General features: G+C 40.7%; 1 protein-coding gene across 1 annotated transcript in view; it reads left to right on the top strand.

The window, feature by feature from the left end:
* Positions 1–17,062, top strand: part of xkr4 (XK related 4) — a 57,014-nt gene extending 39,952 nt beyond the window's left edge. The window contains exons 3-4 of the mRNA XM_050074802.1: positions 448–802; positions 4,087–17,062. Coding sequence (XP_049930759.1) covers positions 448–802; positions 4,087–4,687 — 956 coding nt within the window. The 3' untranslated portion in view covers positions 4,688–17,062. The remainder of the gene's footprint in view (positions 1–447; positions 803–4,086) is intronic.
* The last annotated feature ends 5,749 nt before the right edge of the window (positions 17,063–22,811 follow it).

The following is a 22,811-nucleotide window of genomic DNA, read 5'->3' as shown; positions in this document are numbered from 1 at the left end:
GAATTATGTGCACCGCTCAAATTTTACTTGCACTACTGTATGCACATGGTATTTCTTGGCTCTGTGATCTAATCAGAGATGGCACAGCAACAAGGTCCCTGGTTCAAGCCCTGAGGTAGGGGAGCCGTTATGTGCGGAGTTTGACTCTGAATTGCCCGTAGGTATGAATGTGAGCATGAACAGCTGTCTGTCTCTATGTGTGTGTCCTTTGATGATCTGGCGACCTGTCCAGGGTGTACTCCACCTCTCGCACAACGTCAGCTGGGATAGACTCTAGCTCCCCCGCGACCCCTAACAGGATAAGCGGTTACTGAAAATGAATGAATGAATGTAATCTAATCAAAGAAAATGCTCTAGGCTAATAGTTTACCCCTGCTTGTAGTGTTTGTTCCCATGATGTGGCACTGGAATCAAACCCATTGTGTCTCTGTTTGCGTGCTTTTGCAGGTATGACAGCAGCAGCCTCCCTTGTCTCTCTAGCCTGGGCCCTGGCCTCCTACCAGAAGGCCCTGCGAGAGTCTCGCGATGACAAGAAGCCAATTAGCTACTTGGCTGTCATCATCCAGTTCTGCTGGCACTTCTTCACGATCGCTGCAAGGGTCATCACCTTTGCCCTGTTTGCCTCTGTGTTTCAACTCTACTTTGGCATCTTCATCGTCCTGCACTGGTGCATCATGACCTTCTGGATTGTCCACTGTGAGACAGACTTCTGCATCAGCAAGTGGGAGGAGATTGTCTTTGACATGGTGGTGGGCATAATCTACATATTTTCCTGGTTCAACGTCAAGGAGGGACGAACAAGGTGATAAAGTTCAACTCAACTCTGTCAATCAGTGTGACATAGACCTGAAGAAAAAAATCTGCATCAGTGGCTTGTTTTTTTTAATACATTTATTAGGATACCATAGCATACAACTTCATTGTCAGTTCACATTGAAATTCATTTTGCATCCTTAGACAGCTCCACTCAAGAAGTTCACAGACAGACATACAATTTAACAAACAGCACATTCCCATAAAAAGCACACCAAACAGTCATGACCATGGAACATATCACATAATATCCTCAGATTCAGATCTCAATAAGCAGCACACTGATTTTGGTTTAGCAACAGGATAGACTGGTGTATAAACCAAATTTTCAGCCTGTTGTATTTAAATGGGGGGACTCTGAATCACCTGTTGGAGGGCAGAAGTTGGTATTATCTTAATTTAATTGAAGCTCTTTATTATTCTGTTTATTATTGTTTATTTTGAAGACAAGTCACATTAAGTTCAATCAGCTCTGTGGTGCTTAAAACAGATTTACGATGAGCTGGGAAGGAATGTAGGGATTAAAATCACTGATAGTATAGGTGTAATCTTTTAGATTTCATCTTTTATTTTTCAGTATTCACTACCTGAATGTGCTTTGAAAGTATTTTGAAATATAACAATATCAACAACTAAAACAATTACAAGGAAACGTTACAAGAATCATAAAAAAAACATCAGATAATAAAGCTTTAAAATCTCCTGGAGGTTGAAAGAATCAAGTTTGACTCAAGGACAGACATGAGAGTTGACTGCACAGTGGTTTTACAGTTGGAAAAAGACATACATCCTTTAATTCTATACTAGAGATAGAGGCCTGGTTTGATTTTTATTGTTTGGGTCAAATGTTGAATATGAATCTTGAATGATAGTCTACTATCAAGCCAGATTCTGAAGTAAGCAATAAGAGTAGCAAGAGTAATATGGGTGCCACTTAAACTTTTAAATGACAGGAAGGTCAGAGTTACTGGTGGAGGTAGAGAATACCATGTACTCAGTCTTTTCTGCATTTAAAACTATTCTCCAGCCTGGGCTGGGGTGGAGCCTGGAGCATATTATATGGTATCATCAACAAAAAAATGGCCAATGAAGTATTGATGAGAAAGAATTATGTTATTTATGTTTAATGTAAACAACAATGGACATAAGGATAGACCCCTGTGACAACCCATTTCTGATGGTAAGATGACCTGAGTGAGTATTATCATCAATAACATTCTGAGTTTTCTCTGTAAGTTAAGTTACAGATAAGTTAAGCATGGCCTCATCTCGACCTATAGACTGTAGTTTGCGGAGGAGGTTTTTATGATCACCAGTATCAAATGAGTTTGAGAGGTCAGTAAGAAGGGCAGCACAAAATTGTTTTTTACCCAGTGAGGAGACAATGGGCCTCATTCACCAATATCTTCCGTTTTTTTTTAAATTTGTTTTATTTGTTCTCAAGAAAGGTCCCTATGAAAAGTCTGTCAGATTCATGACGTGTTCTTAAACCCCAGAACTGTTCGCACCTCTATTCTTATAATGATGAATCCCATTGTCCTCAAAAGTTGACAGTGCATGCCAGTTAATCCTTATTAGCATAGGTAAATGCCCACAAATCCCCATAAAAGGGCATGAGACTGCAGGGCCATGCACACACAGGAACTGAGGGAGAAGAAGAAGAGGAAACAAGCTGTCATATTTAGTAGGAGTGGATATAAAATCACACAAAAAAGCATGGGATGTTAAAAATGTGTGTTAATCAACCACCTGACCAGCAAACGGCAAACTTTATGCACAGCTGTCAGGACTGAGGACAAAGATGAGCACCATGGGGAAGAACAGTTGGTGAATGAGGCCCAATAAATAAGAATAAGAAATTGTAAGGTGTTACTGTGTTATTATGACCCAGGCAAAAACCAGATTGCTGTGGCTGTAATATGTTTAGTGAATCAAGGCACATCATTTATTAATTGATCAATTATTCTAAAGAAGAGAGGGCAGAGCTGATGGAAATGGCAGGTAGTAATTTGTTGGTTCATCACAAGGCAAGGGCGCCGGTATTGGATGATTCTCCACATAGTCTTTTCAGCTCCTGACATTTAAAAGAAAAAAAAAAAAAAAAAAGCCTTACTGCTAGATGTTTTTCATCTGGGAGCATTAAAGTGCTTAGCCAATTTCTTGTTAATGTGCCTGTTACTGGCCTAAGTTGTGGGGTTTATCACAGTCAGGGAATTATCCTCTGGAGACCATCAACAACCTTCGAAAATTTAGTCTCTCCGCTATGTTTTCAATATCGATATTTTGTATACAACTTTTACATTTCAACCAGTGTTGGCACTAAAGCCCCGTTTCCACCAAACACTTTCAGTATGGTACCTTTGGAACCAAAAGTAACCCTTCGGACATGGTACCTAGACCCTAGGTCCGTTAAGTGTTTCCACTGCAAACAGTACTCCTAAATGTGGGCGGGATTCTTGTCATTCACTGCTCCATCCAGCACTTACTGTATTTCTTCATCACCAGTGACACAGAGGGAAGTCTGCACCTCATTCATTGTCCACAGAACGGGGTTGCGTGCTGACATTTTCAGAACAAAATAGAAAAGGCTGCAGTGAGTCTCTCTCCATGGGATATTTAAAAATAGCATTTAGTCCTTCTCAGGCAACCTCAGGGGTTTAGTGTTGATGTAGTTCACAGGAATGACGGCCTACAATGCTTCTTTTCTCCAAGTGAGAATTAGAATATATGCACTTCACATTTTTAAACACTCAGTACAAGATCTGTGTGCGAGGTACCCCAACAGAGGGGTGACCAAAAATGGGGACAGTTAGGAATGGTTGCATTGGTACCATCCACAACTTTTCACAGTTGAAACGGGAAAAATGCATACTGAACTGAACCGTACCGCACTGCTTGGTGGAAATGGGGCTTAAAGGAAAGCTCATGGAGTGTCCTTAATAAAAAGAGTAAATCTTTTACATCTTTAAAGATATTAAGTTAAACTAATAAATGTTTTGGCTTGATGGAGGCACTAAGGGAACAATCAAGGGATCACCGAATACATTAGGAATCCTCTCCTTTGGATATAAAGTTGGACAGCAGTTGTGGAGATAACTATGTTGGAGGGATGGACTAACAGATTAGCATATCCTCCATCCTTACTGCCCACTGTCAAAGTACAATACAAGCACTTACATCCACACATTTGCCCATCCTGCTAATACTGGAGAGATGCTTCATGCTTTGGTTTCATTCTATCTGATTCATTTCTTTTATTATGTCTTTGTGCAGGTGTCGACTTTTCATCTATTACCTGGTGATTTTGGTGGAGAATGCTGCTCTCAGTGCATTGTGGTATCTCTACCGATCGCCTCACACCACTGACGCCTTTGCAGTGCCAGCACTCTGTGTCATCTTCAGCAGTTTCCTCACCGGCGTGGTTTTCATGCTCATGTACTATGCCTTTTTCCATCCCAATGGGCCACGCTTTGGGCGTTCGCCAAGTGGCCAGGGTCTTGACCTGGACCCCACCTCTCAGTTCTCTACATTACCATCAGAAGGTGCCACCAACTCACTACGTTCTAACCGAGGTGCCACCACAACCCTGGAACGTGACATGGGGAAGTATTCTGAGCGGGATGGCTGCATGCCAGTTTTTCAGGTCCGACCCACAGTGCCATCCACGCCATCGTCTCGTGCTCCACGCCTTGAAGAGACCGTCATCAAGATCGACCTTTGTAGGAACCGCTACCCAGCCTGGGAGCGTCATGTACTCGACCGCAGTATACGCAAGGCAATCCTGGCCATAGACTGCTCGCTGACTCCTCCCCGGCTGCAGTACAAAGATGATGCACTGGTGCAGGAGAGGTTGGAATACGAGACCACGTTATAGTTCCACCCTGCCCTCAGAACCCACAGAGGAGTGCAACCGTTTATTCTGCTATCACATGAACACTAACAGGGACTGTGGCAATAAGAATTTGTTACTACCAACAATCTCACTTCTCATCTGTCGTTACCATTTTTCTTTTTCTATTCTTTAGCATTAGCGCCCACCCAGGAGCATACAGCCCTGTTGGTAGTGATCTAAGGAGCAATTTGGCGCAAGTGCAGTTGATGTCACCGGATGTGTTTGTGTTCTTTTTAGGGTGGTTGCTATTATTTTTTACTTCCACTCATCAGGGAAATCCCATCTGGTATGAACTAAATGCAAATCAGCAGAGTGCCTCAACACTCTACTCAGACAGTACAAGCTGCTGATGCATTATTTGCTTAAGTCTGAAGAAGTTAGGGATAAATTAAGCATAGGTCCATGTCCATTCAGATGAGTTTTAAGTCATCAGATATTCCACTTTAACCTAAATGACACCTGAATTATACAGGAATTCCTCTAATGTGAAGAGGAAAGGAAACAATCCCTCATTCAGCGTCAGCAAAGACTTTGACCTGTCATATCTGTCTTAATGTGTTGGTGACCTACTGTTTGAAAGTTCTAATGATGTGATCCCATAGCAGCCACAACTACTACTTCCATCAACATCCACATGATAACTCATCGCTCCTGTTCTCTTAGTGCCAAAAAGCTTCCTTGGACATGTCCTCTAGATTCTGAGGAGTAGGACCACTTTGAGATGGCTGGGAAGTCCAAAAAGTTCTCCTCTGGCCTAGACATTTGATTCCTCTTGGATAACTATGGTCTATCGTGGATGAAGGTCGGACAGAAAGTCAACTACATGAAGACAATGGTTAAAGTAGCATCTATACTCAGTCATTGTGTTTTGTTTGGATAAAGTCAACCAAACCTGGCAGGAAGGAAGAACATGGAGAGAGAAAGAAGCGGTGAAGGTTGAACAGTCACAAACTCACTGCCTTTCTCCCATGAGGAAATATAAGTCAAACTCCCACAATGCCAAGAAAAAAAAATCTTCCTGGCAGCTCAACTCAACTATTTTCAGTCCAGCCACATCAACCTGGCTGTGCTGCGATACTGATCTTTGCTTATCTGTGGAGGCAAATGTGGAGGGGAGAGCAGAAGAAATGAGCAAAGTGGCAGATAGCAATGAAAAGGAGATGACAAGAGAGGATGATGCAGGAAATGGAAATGAGTCGATGATGGAAAAGAAGAGAAAAAGCAGGCAAGCAGCCATCTCAGCCAAACTAAACCAACCACCAGGATGTACAGTACTCTGATACAACATGCAGCATTTTTTACTTTAGAGATGATGTAGAGGGTATTGAAGTCATTGTGAGTCTGTGTTTTTAGTGCTGTGAGTGTGTATGTGTTGGCAATAGGTGATGAAGGTGTGTGTGTGTGTGTGTGCATGTGTGTGTGGTGTTCAAACAAGAGAAGCAGCTCAGGAGGACGTGTGCTTGATGTGTGTATCGCTATCATCCATCTTTGATAAACACACGTCACCTTCTGGGAAAAATGTTTCCCAGCAGCTTTTAACTTTGTTACACCAAGCCACACAACATATGTTAGCATGGTGCTGGTTGTGTCCACTGGCTTTAATGAGAAATGCTAACCAAGTGATTTTTGGTTAACTGAAGTGCCACTGTCAAAGCTTAATTTAAGACCACCACTATAACACATATCATGGTTCTGGGAAGAGTAAATGATGAAGTCCTGAAATTTTCATTTAATGAATTTTAATGCAGGAAACTCAGCACATTCTTATCCCAAGTCGTTACATATCGCCGCTTTGTCAGTGGACTTTTATGCCTACATATTACGTGCTAGGTATCCTCCTGAGTCTGCTGTTGATGTTCTGGGATGCCGCAACCAATGCCGGGAGTTCAACAAAAGCATGTGGTTAGGTTTGAAAAAAAACAAACAAAAAACATCATGATTTGGCTCTACATTCATACAGGAAGCTAACACCAGGGTTCTGGACCCATCCACCACAACTCCCGCATGCCCTATAGGGACTTTCCAAGTCCTCATATCACATTGTTACCTGCAGTGTTTCAATCTGATGCTGTCCTGTGGTGTATCATACTAGTGCCCTCCAGCCACGTTATGAAATGACAACGCTTGGTGGTGTATCATACTGCTGCAACAGGTGCTGTCCAGCCCGGTTACAAACTGATGATGCCCGGCGGCATATCATACTATGGGGAAAGGTGGCTTGTGACATCAGTGTGTGATGCTGAAATCAACAACAAAGCAGTGGTATTTGGCGACTTCAGCATGAGAACAGGCTGGAAAAAGGCAAAACAAAAAGCAACTGCAGGCTGGTGCAAGTAACAAAACATGATTTAATCCAACAGGAATTAATAGGTCCTTTTCACTTAAGTCAACACAAGTTGTGTAAAACAAAGACGGCACAATGTTTCTCCCTCGCTCATACAATGGGGGCTGCTCAGCTGCAGCCTAGTCAGTGCTGTAACTGGTGGCCAGATGATATATAAATGACACAGCACACCTCTCTATCTGCCATGGTAATAGTGTTTAAATAACACAAAGACATTCATCAAAAAGAGTTTGCCTTTCAAATTAATGCAACAAATGAAAAGAAACAAGGGGAGATGGTAAATTTGGATTAAATGGTGGATGGTGAAGTTAGGACAGCACAGATGGTGAACTATACAGGGAGAAATGGGTAGAGGGTAGTCAGAGAATCAAAGTGAGGTGGATTTCAGCTAAGCTGTGGCTCTGACTGAAAACCTTTTGAAGGTGATCATAAAATTATAGCCATCCTGTCATCCAGTGAGTTCAGACTTTTAGCATTTTTCATTATTTTTTAGCATAATGTTCATAAAATATATGAACACCTGTGTGACTGAAATGGCTAGGTTTCATCAGATCCGATCAAGATCAGCAGTGTGGTGTGTCTTATATCAGGGCAAGACAGTACCTGATGATGATGATGATGATAATGATGATGATGAAACAACTTTCTAAAGCCTTGCTAGTGGCACCTGGAGACAAGATCATGTGATGAGGTGTTTGAGGTCATAAACAACATTCTAACAATGGTGCTGAAAATGTAAGGTTTGCCCTGGTGGTGACAAGGGAGGGAAGATCAGGGCCTCACCATTAAGATTTCTGGTGGAGACATTAAAATCAAGAGCAAACTTAATTCAATTCTGAAAATTTGTTTTCAAGACACCTTGTGATGTCCAAATGTTAGTCAAATTACATTTTTGATTGACTGGTGGCAGGGGTCAGGGGGTCACCAAAGTCATCTTCTAGGGTTCATGACTATACATACTAGGAGTTCTAATTTAAGTGTTGGACCATGGACTGTATATAAAGATGGACAATGCGTTTCCACTTACCTCCAGTGTACAAAAACCAAGCCAACATATCCCAGATAATGCCGCTGCCATCTTGGGATGGTGACGTCATTTGGAGCCAGAGTCTATGCAGTAGCCATCTTTGCTGGTATCGAGTTCCTGCCCAATCTCAAGCAGCACCATTGATTGCGAGCACACTGACTGGCACAAGCAGATGTCAATCATGACATCAATCCCCCCCTTTTTTTAACATCAAATTACTAGTTACACCAAACTTATCAGAAAAACTAAATACTTGGGTATGATGGAGTAGACACGCAGTGAGACTAGCTCCCGAAACTTTTGTGTACTTAACTTTATAGAACCCTATAATTCAATTTTTACTTGTAACCAAATGGTGGATGTTATCACTTTTGGCAAAAGATCACCGTAATATGACACCAAAGTCAGCCAAGCATGGCAAAAAAGAGACTCTTAAAGCTGACCCCCTGGTAAAGCTAACTATAGCAACAAGCTCAGCATGGCAACAATAGCTAACCTCCTAGAAGACCATCGAAAAGCCCTCTCTGCTGACTTTATAACAAACATCAGCATGATAAAGACTACCTAAAATGACAGAAAGTATCTTTGGGAAAAATGTATGTGATGCGTACTTTGAGTTTTTTAGTTTGGCCCATGACCCATCCACTAACATAGAGGGGGTGGGGTTTATGACCCACATTGCAGCAAGCCACCAGGGGGCGATCCAGATGTTTTGGCTTCACTTTTGGGGAGCTGTCAAGTTGTCCATCTTTATATACAGTCTCTACCAGTCAAACTGTTACTTCAACATACCGTGTATTAATGAAAATACGTCCCCAGTGATCTGAATCAGAGTGCAAAAAGACAGCTTGAGACTGCAGACAAAAAGGAGAGCTATACCATTTACACCACACTCCCAACCCAAACAGCTTGACTTCAGGGAAGCGAGAGGCAATGACATCACTACATTCTGTAGATAAGCTGTCAGTCAAATCCACCGTGTTCAGGAATTTTAGCTGATTAGTGACACATTGATAATCATGTGTCTTTTAAAACATTAAATGTCTGCACAAAAGAAAGTTTCAGGTTGTCTTTCTTGATTTACGTCACAAGTGCAATGTCTTTTTTATTTCCTGAGGATGGCAAGAAGAGAGAAAAGCACAAAACAAGTTAATGGGATAATCATGGCATGAGACTGTACATATTTTCATCCTGCTTAACCAAACCAGGCCCCAGGTATACAGAGCTGTTATAGCCTCTTATCAATCCGTGTATGAAGTCTGACATCCATTCCAGGTCATTGCAGTCAATGTCCAAAACCTAAATACACTGATCATCTTTTTTTTTTTTTTTTTTTTTTTTTTTACATATACAGCACTAAACAGTGTGTAGCCCAGTATGTGCAGACCACAAAAAGAACCAGAGGGATGTTTTCATGATCCACTTTCCTGGCAAATATTGGTATAATACAGCTGTTATTTGTGGTTTTCTCATTAGATATAAGTTTAAGAGCTTATGAGCTTAGTTTTTATCATAGTTGTATTTTGTTGGTGAAGGCAAGTCCAAAAGTGGTTAGTATAGTTGTAGTATCTTGAATCATTTGAACTGATTTCTGTGAACAGACCCATTGTGTGCTGTCAGAGACACACTTTAAAGGACCATACAAGCAAGTTTGCATGTTTTAGACATGCCACCGTTACTTAATGTCACAGCCAAGCATTTTGCAAACCATGCTGCTGTGTTTTAGAAATTTGAATGTACTTTGTGTTCAAAGGGGCCACTCTTTTCCTGCAATTGCAGCATGGTCTAAAACTCTTTGGGGTTAGGGGTTAGAGGTGATGCACCCCCTAATCAAGTGAATATCATCTATATAAATTATTGTCAAAATCATTGTTATAAGGTAATGCAGTGCCAACTTTCCAAATCTATCTGCATGTAAACTGCATTTCTTGCTGTTTCATACTGTGCAGAAATGACTGGAAATCAGTGGAGGCCTGGAACTGTAGGCAAAATACATAAAAAAAATCTAACAATGTCTGGATCTGAAAATGGTAGTAAAAATATAAAGTATAAATAATAATGTGGAGTTAGAGCTCAAATGTGAAAACAGGGTGGTATGGTTCTTTAAGTTTGTTAAAGTTTTTATTTGTCTAAAGTCACCTGTTTCTGTCATGTCTTCAAGTGTCTCATTCTTTCAGTTTAGAATGTGGCACATGAATCAGTTTGTATATTGAAGCATAAGTCATATAACTTACCCGTAAAACTTCAATGAATAGCCCAGGCTATTATTTGCTTAAATCACTGAAATCAACAGCTGTCTATATGGGACAGGCCTTTAATTCTTTTCACACAAAACTGTTGCTCAGCAAAGATGGGGAATACAATCAAATTGTTTATTTGAACCAGTATGAATATTACTTATATAAAATTTAGGCTTCAGATAATATATCTAGTATTAATCATTGACTTGATCTAACTCCGAAAGGCAGCGCATCAAAGAGAGAGAGAATTACGGCACACGAGGATTACAGCACCCAGCATACTGACAGAACACCATTTTATCGTGTTAAAACAATATTCACAACCTGGATTAATTTTTATGAAAAACTTGATTCTTTTGATCTGAGGACCTTACGGACTAAAGGAATATGAATAACTTACAGGGTAATCAAGGAATGGACACATAATTTGAGGCATCCAACAACCTGCTTTTATATGTCCAAAAAACTTCTATAAAAAAATTAACTGCTTGGCAACCAGACCAGGCATCAAATTGACACAGCTCTTTATTTGTGAAAATGTGTAGCCAGGTATGTGTAGGCTCTTAATTGAAGTTTTACCGTAAATACATACAGTTTAGGCTTATTCTTTTGCCTCATTGCCACAATACTGTGTTTGAGTGCTATATACATATATATATATATATATATATATATATATACATACACACACACACACACACACACACACATATATATATATATATATATATAAAATTTAATTTTGAACTTTTGGTTTATTTACACATTTTTCCACAGGATTTGGGGAGTACTACTGAATAGGGGTTGTATAAGTTGTATAAAGCCTTTTGTATCTCTAGAGGCAGCTGTGTGAAATTGGATAAATTGCCTCACATGATATTCCTTGAGTCAGCGTTGGTTGAAGCTTAAGACTACAATTTAACAAAAAAAAAAAAAAAAAAAAAATCTGGAGGTATGGAGTTAAAAAGATGTAAGCTCACCAGACCTCTGTAACCCGACACCCATCTCTGTTGTAGGCTAGCGCTCCAGGCTACATTAGGTGCTACCCACCTGGGTTCTTTTTAACTTTCCCAGTAGAAAAAGCACAGGTACAGTTAGACTTAGAGCATGGCACAAGGTACAAGGCTGCATTTAGACAGCACTGCAGGAGCTCATATTCAGCTCTTCACACAATATCCTAGTGCTATAGGGGAAAAAAGGCTTTGGTTTGTTTATATTTCTTTAAACCAATCACAATCATCTGGCATGGTGAAGAGCCCAGCATGCAGCAATGGTGAGCAACAGTGCCCTTATGAAATATGACAGGGAACTTGTTTTGGTTGATTATTTGCATGTAAGGAGGCAAGCACCATCATTAAAATGGCTAATTCTCCGCAAAAGAAAACACCCCAAAAAATAGTAGAGATAGCAGACAGAGAGGAGAATGCCGGACTAAATAGCCAGCCAATGGCAGGCTTATAGCAACAATCTACATCCAGTACAGCGGAGTACTTTTGGACATATGAAAAGGGAGAAATCAGCTTATATTTAACCTCTGCCTGTTCAGGAAGCGGTCAAACCAAATACACACCTAAAAAGCTATTCATTTTCATTTGTAATTAGTTAATTTTATTAATATTGGCATGATATATGCCAGAAGACCAAGAATTCAAAGGCCAGCTGAAAGCATCAGAGGTGTCACAATGACAGATTTTTCGTTAGTAGAACAACTACAGCAGATCGCAGATCTCTCTTCTTTATTATTGACCTAATTCACCAGCAGAGTTCCTCAGTGGGCTTAGCTGCCAACATTGGAATTGTGAAAAAAATACTTCAAAAGTTTATGCAATAATTAACACTCACTGAAAGCATTGCCATCATTTTATCTAAGCAGACAATATTTCACTTTATCTGTTTACCAGACAGCTGCTACAATGAAACAATAGGTGGACAGGAATGGTCACGGTCTATAAGAAAGTCTGATGGGTTCAACACATCCTCACTCCAACCTCGTCACATATCGATGTTTGGTCATGGACTTTCCACGTCGAAAATATGATATACAAGGTCCCCTTGGTGCGTTGGTTGTTGATGTTCTGGGACGCCGTGTCAATTTCAGCCCGTTACATGCATGGTCTGTTTTCAAAATACACTTCAGTTTTCACAGGTAATGTACAGTTTGCATACAGTGTCTTTCAAAATAAATGCACTACGTCAGTACAATGCCGCAAATTGATGGTTTTCTTTCAATAAAAAACGCACATGGTTACATTTAGCCAACACACGCACGTGTTTGGGTTTAGGCAACAAAAGCATGTGGTTGGGTGAAAGGTGAAAGTCGATGGTTGTTGGACACATCCACCACACCTCCCGCCCGCCCTACTCGGACATTCTGCTCCCTTAACTTATATTGTTGTCCTGCTGTGTTTTCCCCTGACGGGCCAGCTGCGTATCATGCCGACGTGAAAGGAAGTCACTGACCAAGCGCTGGTATTTGATGATTTCGGTGTGAGACTGGGTTTGATTGAAGGTTGAGAAGCACATTTGCAGCTTGCAGTAAATGCAGCCTTATATTTCTTGTAAGGACTATCAAAGAATTTGATGTGAGTTTATTTGAGGTGTCTCCCAAATCCAGTGTAGCCTTGGTTTACTTATCACCATATCATGAACTAACATACCAACACATATACTGACATACAGTATATGATGTGTACTGATATATACTAAACATAAAGCTACCTCAGTTTTGTTTCATGGAAAGAATATCCTCCACCTTCTCATTGGCAATACACTGTGTCCTGGTGGCACATAGACTCAGCTCCCTGTACTTGTAAAGAACTCAGACAGAGAATACAATTTCCTAAAACTAAATGGAAAATTCCATTAACAAGTCATATTCAGTGTACTCCACAGCATAACACTGACATAATGATAATGAAAATTGGATGTGAAATGGACTGTTCATTTTCAAATTTGCAGACAATGCGCCAAACTGAAATGGCAAAATGTTTTTTTTAACTTGAATTTGAATTATATGCTGGTCTTCTAGACTACCATAAAAAAGACAATTACCATCTTATTAAATTGGTTTATATTATTCATTCCATTAAGTTTTGGCAGTAACTTTTAAACCTGTATTTTAATTTGTCATATCATGCACACACATGGCAGCACTGGACTCCCATGCATGAACTTTTCATACATCTGGCCCTTGCATTAAATATTTTGTCAGTAGAGTAAAGTTTCTTGAAAAGTGCTATTTCAGCAGGGGGTTTGGTCTGCCTTGAGATTTGTCTAATTTCACTGTTACAACAGAGAATGAGGTGCTGTCATAAACAGGGTAATCCTCCATTATGCTCCACAGGTGCTCAAGTTCTGGAACATCTAACTGGTGGTGGGTATCCTGCTCACTGCAGGATCATAACATGACAGATCAACTTAAGACTCCCTCCCTCACTCTGGTCATAACAAAACGCTGCTTTCTATGTTTTGTTTGCCTTAAAGAAAATATATTTCTATATTTGTCTTTATTTCAATCTCATCACCCAGGACTTTGAGGCTGTACTGAAAGCACAGCTAGGTTTTCTGGTTAGCCTGTGGCATGTGTGTGCGAGTTTGTGTGTGTGTGTGTGTGTGTGTGTGTGTGTTGGGGGTTGGGATTTGTTTGGTTTTTTTACACTATTTAATAATAATGTCTCAACAGCAGTTACTGTGCTTATACTAGGACTGGGACATTGTCCAACAGGGAGGTTGAATAGACTTCAGTCATTCATCCTTCCAGCCTGAACATCTCTCAGATGAAAAGCTTTGTGTCCAGCGGGAGCAAACATGGCAGACTGCTGATTGTCTTTAGTTGTAAAATCAAGGCAGCATTTGTGACAGTGCTTTAGCTATCATGAAATACAGAAGCAATGTAGAGGATCACAACACTCGGAAGACTTTTCTCATTGCATTGCATTCCATTTGTTTCTTAATCACTGGAGGAAAATCATTTCCATTCTCCTCCTCTGCCTCAGCTTGTTTCCACTGCACTTCTTCATTCTGTGAAATTATAAATCAGCCTACAAACTAAGCTGTCAGTCTATGAAGAAGACAGTCACAGTAATGGTTATTCACAAACTCCTGAACCTCTCAACTGATTGTTTTGGGTCACTGTATTGAAATCCACATATTGTCTGGAGTTACATTAGCAAAATTACAGACACCAAGGATATGATAAAATATCAGGGATATAGTAATACATTTATTATGTATGATAACAATCACACATAGAGCCATGTTCAAGACATTTAAAATTAATAATTATCATGGTATGCTCTAATGTGTGTCACGTTTCAGCTTTTTTCAGTAGCTACTGATGTAAAAGAGAAGACAAAAACATTTCCACCTCTAGATTTTTTCCCATATGTGCATGGAGGAGACATGCCACATCCAATACAACTGGACGGGGCTTGTCTTTTGTCACAAGTGTTCAGTGGTGGGAAGCCACTGAGGGATCATGTCCTTATTGCTGCGCTTTTTCTGGTCAGTTGGGTTGCCCCATATCGCCACTTGGTCAGTGGCTTTTCACCTCTACATATGACATGCTAGGTGACCTCCTGCTATTGATGTTCTGGGATGGTGTGTCACTTTCCACCTGTTAAATGCTTATTGTCTTTTCGACATTCACTTCCCTTTTCACAGAAAATGTGCAGTTCCTGCTCATTAGATGCATACAGTCTTTTTCAAAATAAACTTACAACATTGGTAAAACACAGCATATTTACTTTTACTTCATTGTGCAACAAAAGCACATGGTTAGGTTTAGACAAAACATCATGATTTGGCTTAACATTCATATGGGAAGCGAACTGCGTGCTCCCGGGTGAAAGTGTGGGGTTTGTTGGACCCATCCACCACCACTCTCACCCACCCACTAGGAGCTTTCCAGGTCCTTAAATTATGTTGTTGTCCAACGGCATTTCAAACTGACACAGTCCAGAGACATTATTAACTGATGCCACCCGACGTTGTATTACACCTGAAATGGAGGATGCCTGTTTTGTCATTGGGGTCTGACATGGAAATCACTGACCAAGTGGCGGTATTTGACAACTGTAGGAATGAGACCGAGTTGGTTGCCCAGTCACCAGAAGAAATGTTGGCATTGTACATCTCTGCAAACCACAGATACATTTCATTTATATGAATAAAGTGTGGTTAGGTTTAGGTACAAATACTACTTGGTTATGATTAGGAAAAGATCATGTTTTGGCTTAAAACACCTTTAAAAACCCAGTTTTGAGGGCCCAATCCTGGCTTGGAACGCAGCAATGCCTTGGCAAAAAACAATCACTTCTTGTGACACTATTACCACTCAGGTTTGGTGGCCAAGAAGCTGCTAGAAACACAGCAATCACTCATTAAAACACAACCAGTTTTGTTGTTTGTTGGTTTCTAACAGTGGTCTACAGCTTGGCGGGTGTTTTGCCCAGGGGACACGTCATTCACCATCGCCTCCATCTCCTGATAACAAAGTCTGCTCATGCACTACATAACTTTTGAAAGGTTGATATGTATGAAACTTGCAAAATGTATTCATGGTTTACAGAAACATACAAAGCCAGCATTTCCCTCTGGCAACTGGGTTAAATATGAACCAAGACTGTTCTTACCATGAAGTTACATAGGCTAGCATCCCATCCTCTACCAACAGTCAATATCTGTTTCTTTTTACCATGACTACAATACTTCCCTTGCCAAATAACTTTAGTTGCCTAAAATAAAAGCTTAGGCAGATGTGAAAACCATACAACAAATCTTTTTTTGTATGTGTTATTCTGAAAGGCTCCAAATAAACACCTACTTGGTATGAGGACTTGTCTGAGGAGACATGTTGCTGTCTACACAGTGAGAGATAGCAATGACCACTCTTCTCACACAGGCAGCAAACAGCAGTAATGTATTATTTCTATGTCCTCTGTAGCTCTCTGAGATGTGAACAGACCGTGTTTCTTGTGAGTGTCTTAGCCCCTAAGCTGTTTCTGTTCACCAGCTGTACTGGATCAAAACTCTGCTGTAGAGGTTTTGGAAATACCAGCCAAACACAACAGAGGAGTCAACTTTTTAGCTCTTAGCTCACAGCTGTGTAAGCAGAGAAAATGACTATTTAGTTTGGTCATGGAGCAGCAACAGTTACAGTTGAGATAATCCAGCTTTAGTACAAGCACAGGAACCAGCAGGTGAATAATGATAGGATTCCAGTCACACTTGTATAATCATTCTGTACAGATGTCTGTTTAGAGAGATGGTTGAACATGGAGTACCACAGATAGTGAACTGATCAACTTAAAAGCTTATCTGTAAATAAATGTATGCAAAGTGTACATGTTAAAAAAAGAACATTCCTCTCTTTTTGAGTTCTGACTGTGAAGGGTGTCTTTAGAAGTTTGATGCCACCACAATGGCTGTAACTATGACGATATACTACTGAGAAAAAAAAAGATAAATGTGGTGTATGTGGTGTATTTAAAAAAGATACAAATGTTAAGACAAAAAAAATCGGTCTTTTCAGTAAGTTGCATTGTGTGATGAAAGTTGGAAGTGCTAAAAATTCTTTCAATGGGGAAAAAGTACATTTTATTGTAAAAAAAAAAATTAATAAAAATGAATCAAGAGTGATAAACATGATCAAAATTACATTTTTGTATATATGGGATTTTTGTAAATTTTTATTTGAATCTAATGCAACACAAACTACCAAAATTCATTTATTAAAGTACACTGTGGTAATTTTTCTGGCCTCAGGTTTGTTCATTTGTTCTTTGCATTTAGGAAATTATTCTAGGATTACAATTATTGTTATTATTATATCTATCTATTTATTTATTTATTGTCATTTCTTTTTTTTTCTTTTTTTTTTTTTGAAATATGTCTTTTATTACAAGGACAACAAACAAAAACATATTTATTGTCATTTCTGAGGATTAAAACATACTGTGCTGTGGTACCCCCGGGGGGTCAGGGGGAGCCACGACCACCCTGACACTGCAGCCCTTTTTACACGGAGATGGCATTATAGGGTGGCTACAAAGTCTCTTCTTTATGCTGCCTTTTGCATTTTTACACAGAAACAAATATCAGCAGCATTACCCCATGTGTGATTATAGACAGCATGCCGGCATCAATTAATCGAAAGAGGCTTTACAGGCGTGACGTGTAACAAAGCAGCGTCGGCCTCTAGTGTGACATATGCGTTAACAATAACAATGGCATAACATGTCAATAACAATCATTTACTGTCTCTGTTATATGGCAGCTGATCTCATCCTCTGCTCGGAGGGTAAGGAGCTGATGGACCTCATAGTTTTTACCAATTTGCAGACATTTTCAGCCACTGTTAGTGGCTGTAAGATAGCCGCTTACTGCTATCAGCTGCTTTCTAAATCTCCCGTGGTGGGTTAAATGCATAACGTCATCAAAACGTCACACCCGTCCTGCCAGCTGTTCCATTTATACAGACACCGTTTCGGTGTGTGTGTCGGTGTTCCATTTTGTTACTACCTCTGTTCCCAGCTCAGAGGCAATACCACACTGTCCCCCCATTCTGCGATTGTACCTCATGTACAGAACGGCAAAGTGGCATAACGTCATAAAATTTCTGCCTTGAAGGGGCAATGTAAAAATAGCTGCCCTGCCCCGTGTGCACGGCTCTGTAGCCTTTCTGTGTTTTTTTTTGTTTGTTTTTTTTAACTGGTGTGTCATGTTTGACAGTCCGGAAACCAGGTTAGTAAACAGTAGAAAGCAGCATGGAGACCTGTGAAAAAATTACAGTTCTTACTTCTTTTTATATATCTCTTACATTCAGTCTCTATTTTAAACTCATTTAAAAACTAATTTGAATAGATGGTGAGAGACAGATGGTGTTCTGTGGTGGCACATCATTGCGTCTCACTGGTAAAGGGCTAAAATAAGCACCTTCACCCGGGTTTTTTATTTCCATCAATGCAGATGGGAGCCGGAACAGATAAATATACGTGACTCGTGAGTCATCTGACTCAAGTGTGAATACCGATTGTGACTTTTTTCATTACATACAAAAGCCAGATGGTAGCGGGTATTAGCAATTTTTTTTGTGCAGTGAGGAAGTGGCTTAAGGAAGAGGGCTTATTTACGTTCCAAAGTTAGGCTAAATTTTGGCGAGGGAACAGTGGCATGGCCATGTCCAAAAGGGGCTCTTGTACTCTCACCTCAAGATATCTGAACACTGTTGCCAACTCCTCAGTAAGAAAAGTAGCTATTGGCTGTCCTAAAAGTCGCTAAATGACGTCATCGCCTAATTTGCATAATTGTCCATATGCATGTAATTGTAATGGCTGCTGTAGGAGAGAGGAATAACGTCGTGGGAGAGACAAAAACTGAGTAAAAAAACACCCTGAATATGTTTAGAACTACAAATGAACCTTCTTTCAGTGATTTATATTAGACAAAGAAAATTTTACATTTACACCCTGCCCTGACTGTAAACCAGGTCGGGATCAGCCAGCGGCGGTTCCGTGCATGCGCGATTCACTTGCAGTCTGGACGCGGAGGGGTTAACATCTCCTGCTCTGACTGCTGCTGGGAGGGAGGACTGGGCCGTCTGTGAGTGCTTTGGGGCGAGGGAAGGGCCCACGGCAGCATCCGCTGCTCGTTGAGAAGAATAAGAACGATACGTGCTCTCACAACAGAGTCTCCAGAAGTCTTCAATAACATCAGAAAAAGTTGCTAGATTTGTCGCTAGTCGCTTTTTTGAAAAAGAGTCGCTAGAGGGGTCTGAAAAGTCACTAAATATAGCGACAAAGTCGCTAAGTTGGCAACACTGTATCTGAATGAAGATAAGTTCTATGGGTACAAGTCTTCCCTACAAGCTTACACAGATTACCGCACGGGCACATAGAGCACATGCCCAGGGCCCAGCAGCCAATCAGGGCCCTTGGCCAATTGAGGGAAAAATAAATATGTATATATATATATATATATATATATATATAGAGATAGATAGATACATAAATCAAATCATAAAAATAAATGACCATGGGCTCCATTGAAGGCCAATTCCCCCAAATTTAATTTTTTGTTGGAGAAAATAGGTTTTTCGGTTACGTCAATGACGTCACGTAGGTCGCGTCTTGACCTGGATCAACAATTTCATTTAGACTGACATCAACATGGTGAAACGAATGCTGAGTGGGGCTGCTGAGCGCAAGCTTAAAAAAGAAAAAGAAGCCAAAGTTGCTGCTTTGGTTCAACAGATACCTTCTATCTCAAAGTTCTTCAAAAAACAGGTGGAAGAAGAAGATGATGGGTTAAGGCCTACTGTTAGCAGCGGCGATGCAGCGCTGCCTCCCGAAGACAAGCGTGATGGCGCCTGCACTGCTAGCCAGCCTAGCCAACAGATCTGTGCTAGTCAGAGTTCTCGAGAGGACAGCAGTCAGTCGGGGGACCACAACTCCCTAGCACCAGTAGGGCTACTGGAAGTTGTCCACCTGTGGGGGAAAAAGATGACCGAACGACCGAACGTGGTGGTGACCACGTTGCAGCCAGTCCAGACACAGAGGGAAATAGCCAACCTGTGGAGGAAAAAGATGACCGAACTGAACATGGCGGTGACCATATTGCAGGCCTACAGAGGCATGAAGACTACTCTAGGAGGGACACTGTTACAGATCCTGCACTTTGGGGAACTATCCCTAGTGACAGAGTAAAGTTGACTCTGACTGAAAGAGGGGCCTCCTCATTTCACAACAGATGAGCGAAATATCCTGCATCGGTGAGGGATAGTGGACTGGGAGGCAATCTTGTTCGTTAACCAACGACATGTTGTCCAGTCGACTTCCCAATGGACAATTAACACCACGAGAATGGCTGTTATATTCACCATCAACTGGGTATGTATTCTGTTTCACCTGGAAACTGTTTGGGTCAAAAAGAATGCATTTGTGGATGTTTTTTGTGACTGGAAACATTCTGACCGCATTTGCGAACACAAGAGGAGTGCCGAATACAGGTCCAGCATGCTAACCCTAATGCAGAGAGTGAGTGGCGCTGGCACGGGGAGAATTGATTCAACCATTCTAAAACAAACCATGGATGCGAGCCAATATTGGAAGGATGTTCTGTGACGTGTTGTTGCTGTGATTACGTTTTTAGGAGAAAGGGGACTGGCATTCAGAGGAAATGATGAGCTGCTGCAATCCCCACTGTAGTAAAGATGCTTATTCTCTTTTATTTTCTCATTCCTTTCCTCAGTTATGCCACTTCATTTACCTCACTTCCTTTCTCCTCCTTTCCTCATTTATGATTGGCTTTTGTTTTCACCTTTTGTCACTCCTTGTTTAGCTGATTGAGTTCACCTGATCACTCCTTATTTAAAGCCTGCACTCCCTCTCACCACTCTTTTCTTCCTCACCTTTGCATGGGGCGGCAGTCCTGTTAAGAGATTAAGTTATCTGTTCTTTAGTTTTGTCCTATGTCCATGTTAGTTTACTAATAACCTTATTTCTTTAAGATGGACATGTAACCTTATTTCACTTATTATAATAGCTTTCTAAGTTTTAATCTTATTTTTGCTTTCTTCCAGATTCACCACCCATATGTGTTTTTTGTACCCTTTACTGAATTCATCATCTAAATTCAGTTAAACTCTCTGAAAAATAAACCTAAGTTTGAAGATTCAATTCCTGGAGTTCTGGTTCATTGCATTCTGACCGATGCCCATGATGATAGTAAACATATCATTTGAATCTCCTATCTAACACCCACATAATGGAAACTATTTAAGTATTTTAGAGTTAATATCCCAATTCGACCCATTTCTGGCTGAACACATAAAGAAATACGGCCAAAAGGGCAGATGACACATCTCGTACTTATCTTCAACAACATGCGAGGAGTTCATTGAGTTAATGGGGGAAAAAACCAGGCAAGTAATAGCCGAAGAGATTCGTGATGCGAAATATTTCTCTATCATTGTTGATTCAACTCCAGACCTGATTCATGTAGATCAGTTAACGTTAACTTGACCTGGCTCCAGGTGATTTTTGTGGCTCCAGGTGATTTTTTTCCCCAAGGTCAAGCTTGGGGAAAAAAATCACCTGGAGCCAGGTCAGGTGAGTAGGGAGGTGTTTTAGGATTGTTTCCTTTTCCCCAAGGTCAAAGGTTTCGTACAGGGGACACGTCTGGATGTGGAAGCATCAACAGGGCCGTGACGATGGAGCTGTGAAAATGTATGCTGTCACAAAAACGACCCCTTAATGTTTGTTATGATTTCCCAAAACTTAGTTAACATTTCTCACCTGTGTGCTGGATGTATGGGCTCCAGCAGGTTGACCCGACCGACCGGACGCCATCATCACATGCGAAGTGGACACTACGCTGCGTTCACAGTGCTATGTGGAAATCGGACATATCAGCACTTAAAATGTGGCTGTTGAACTGCAAAATCTGGCATAATTTATCGCTCTTATACAGCAATTGGTGCTCAGTACTGTCTAAAACAGATTTCTAAATGGAAGTTTGTCACTGGCATCAATTTTTACACTGCCAGTCACATGAATATGGTGTATATAAGTGTTGAGTCAGAAATTTTTTAGTTCCTACGTTCCCTGAAGGCACTGTCACTCATGATTCCACACCCCTCTCAGTTGTTGCCTGTCACTCATGATTCCACACCCCTCTCAGTTGTTGCCACGCCCCCCACGCCACATCAGGGTCAAAAGACCTCAAATGTCAAAATATATATTTGGAAGTGAAAAGTGAAAATAAATTATTTATTCAAAAGAATTACCAAAGTGAATCAAAATTATATTTAACCTGAAAAAACGTTTCATACACTTATTTTTATTTTGAATACATTGTTGTATTTTTCAAAATTCAAGATCAACACATGAATTTTCAGTTTCAAATTTTATTTTTTCAAGTACAAAACTTTTGACCCTAATGTAGCTCCATACAACTCATCTAGTATAAAATACTTCAGAGAACTCACTACACTGGGCAAAAAATGTTTAGAATGGGTTTCCCATCTGAAAAAAGCACACACTGTTCACAAAATTGCTCTGACACATATATTCGTGCCACCTGGCACTGCACACCTGTCAAACACTTTTGGAAAGAGGTCACAGAATCACTATCCCACTTCATGGGCTGTCACATTCCATTATCCCCATCACTCTGTCTACTAGGAGACTTATCAACTTTCAGCCTGCACAAAATGCCCAATAGACTTCTCCTCGTAGCCCTAACTATCACCAAGAAAACTATACTCATGAACTGGAAATCAAGGAACACCATCCACTTGGCTCTCTGGAAAATTTCTCATCTCCTAACACAACAGAACCTCAGTCCTTCAGGTCAGCCTTCATTGATTTCTTATCTAATTTCATCCATCTTGTCTGCCTGCCAATCACCAGTATCAGCATTCTGTGGCTCGGGGGTGGGTGGTGTGGCGGGGGGCCGGGGAGCCCATAAGGAGGAGGAGGTGGGGTGGGGGGGGGG

This window comes from Epinephelus moara, chromosome 21 (assembly GCF_006386435.1).
Source record: "Epinephelus moara isolate mb chromosome 21, YSFRI_EMoa_1.0, whole genome shotgun sequence".
Classification (NCBI taxonomy): Eukaryota; Metazoa; Chordata; class Actinopteri; order Perciformes; family Serranidae; genus Epinephelus; species Epinephelus moara.
The sequence above is the reverse complement of the archived record's forward strand: the minus strand, read 5'-3'. Positions and strand labels throughout refer to the sequence as shown.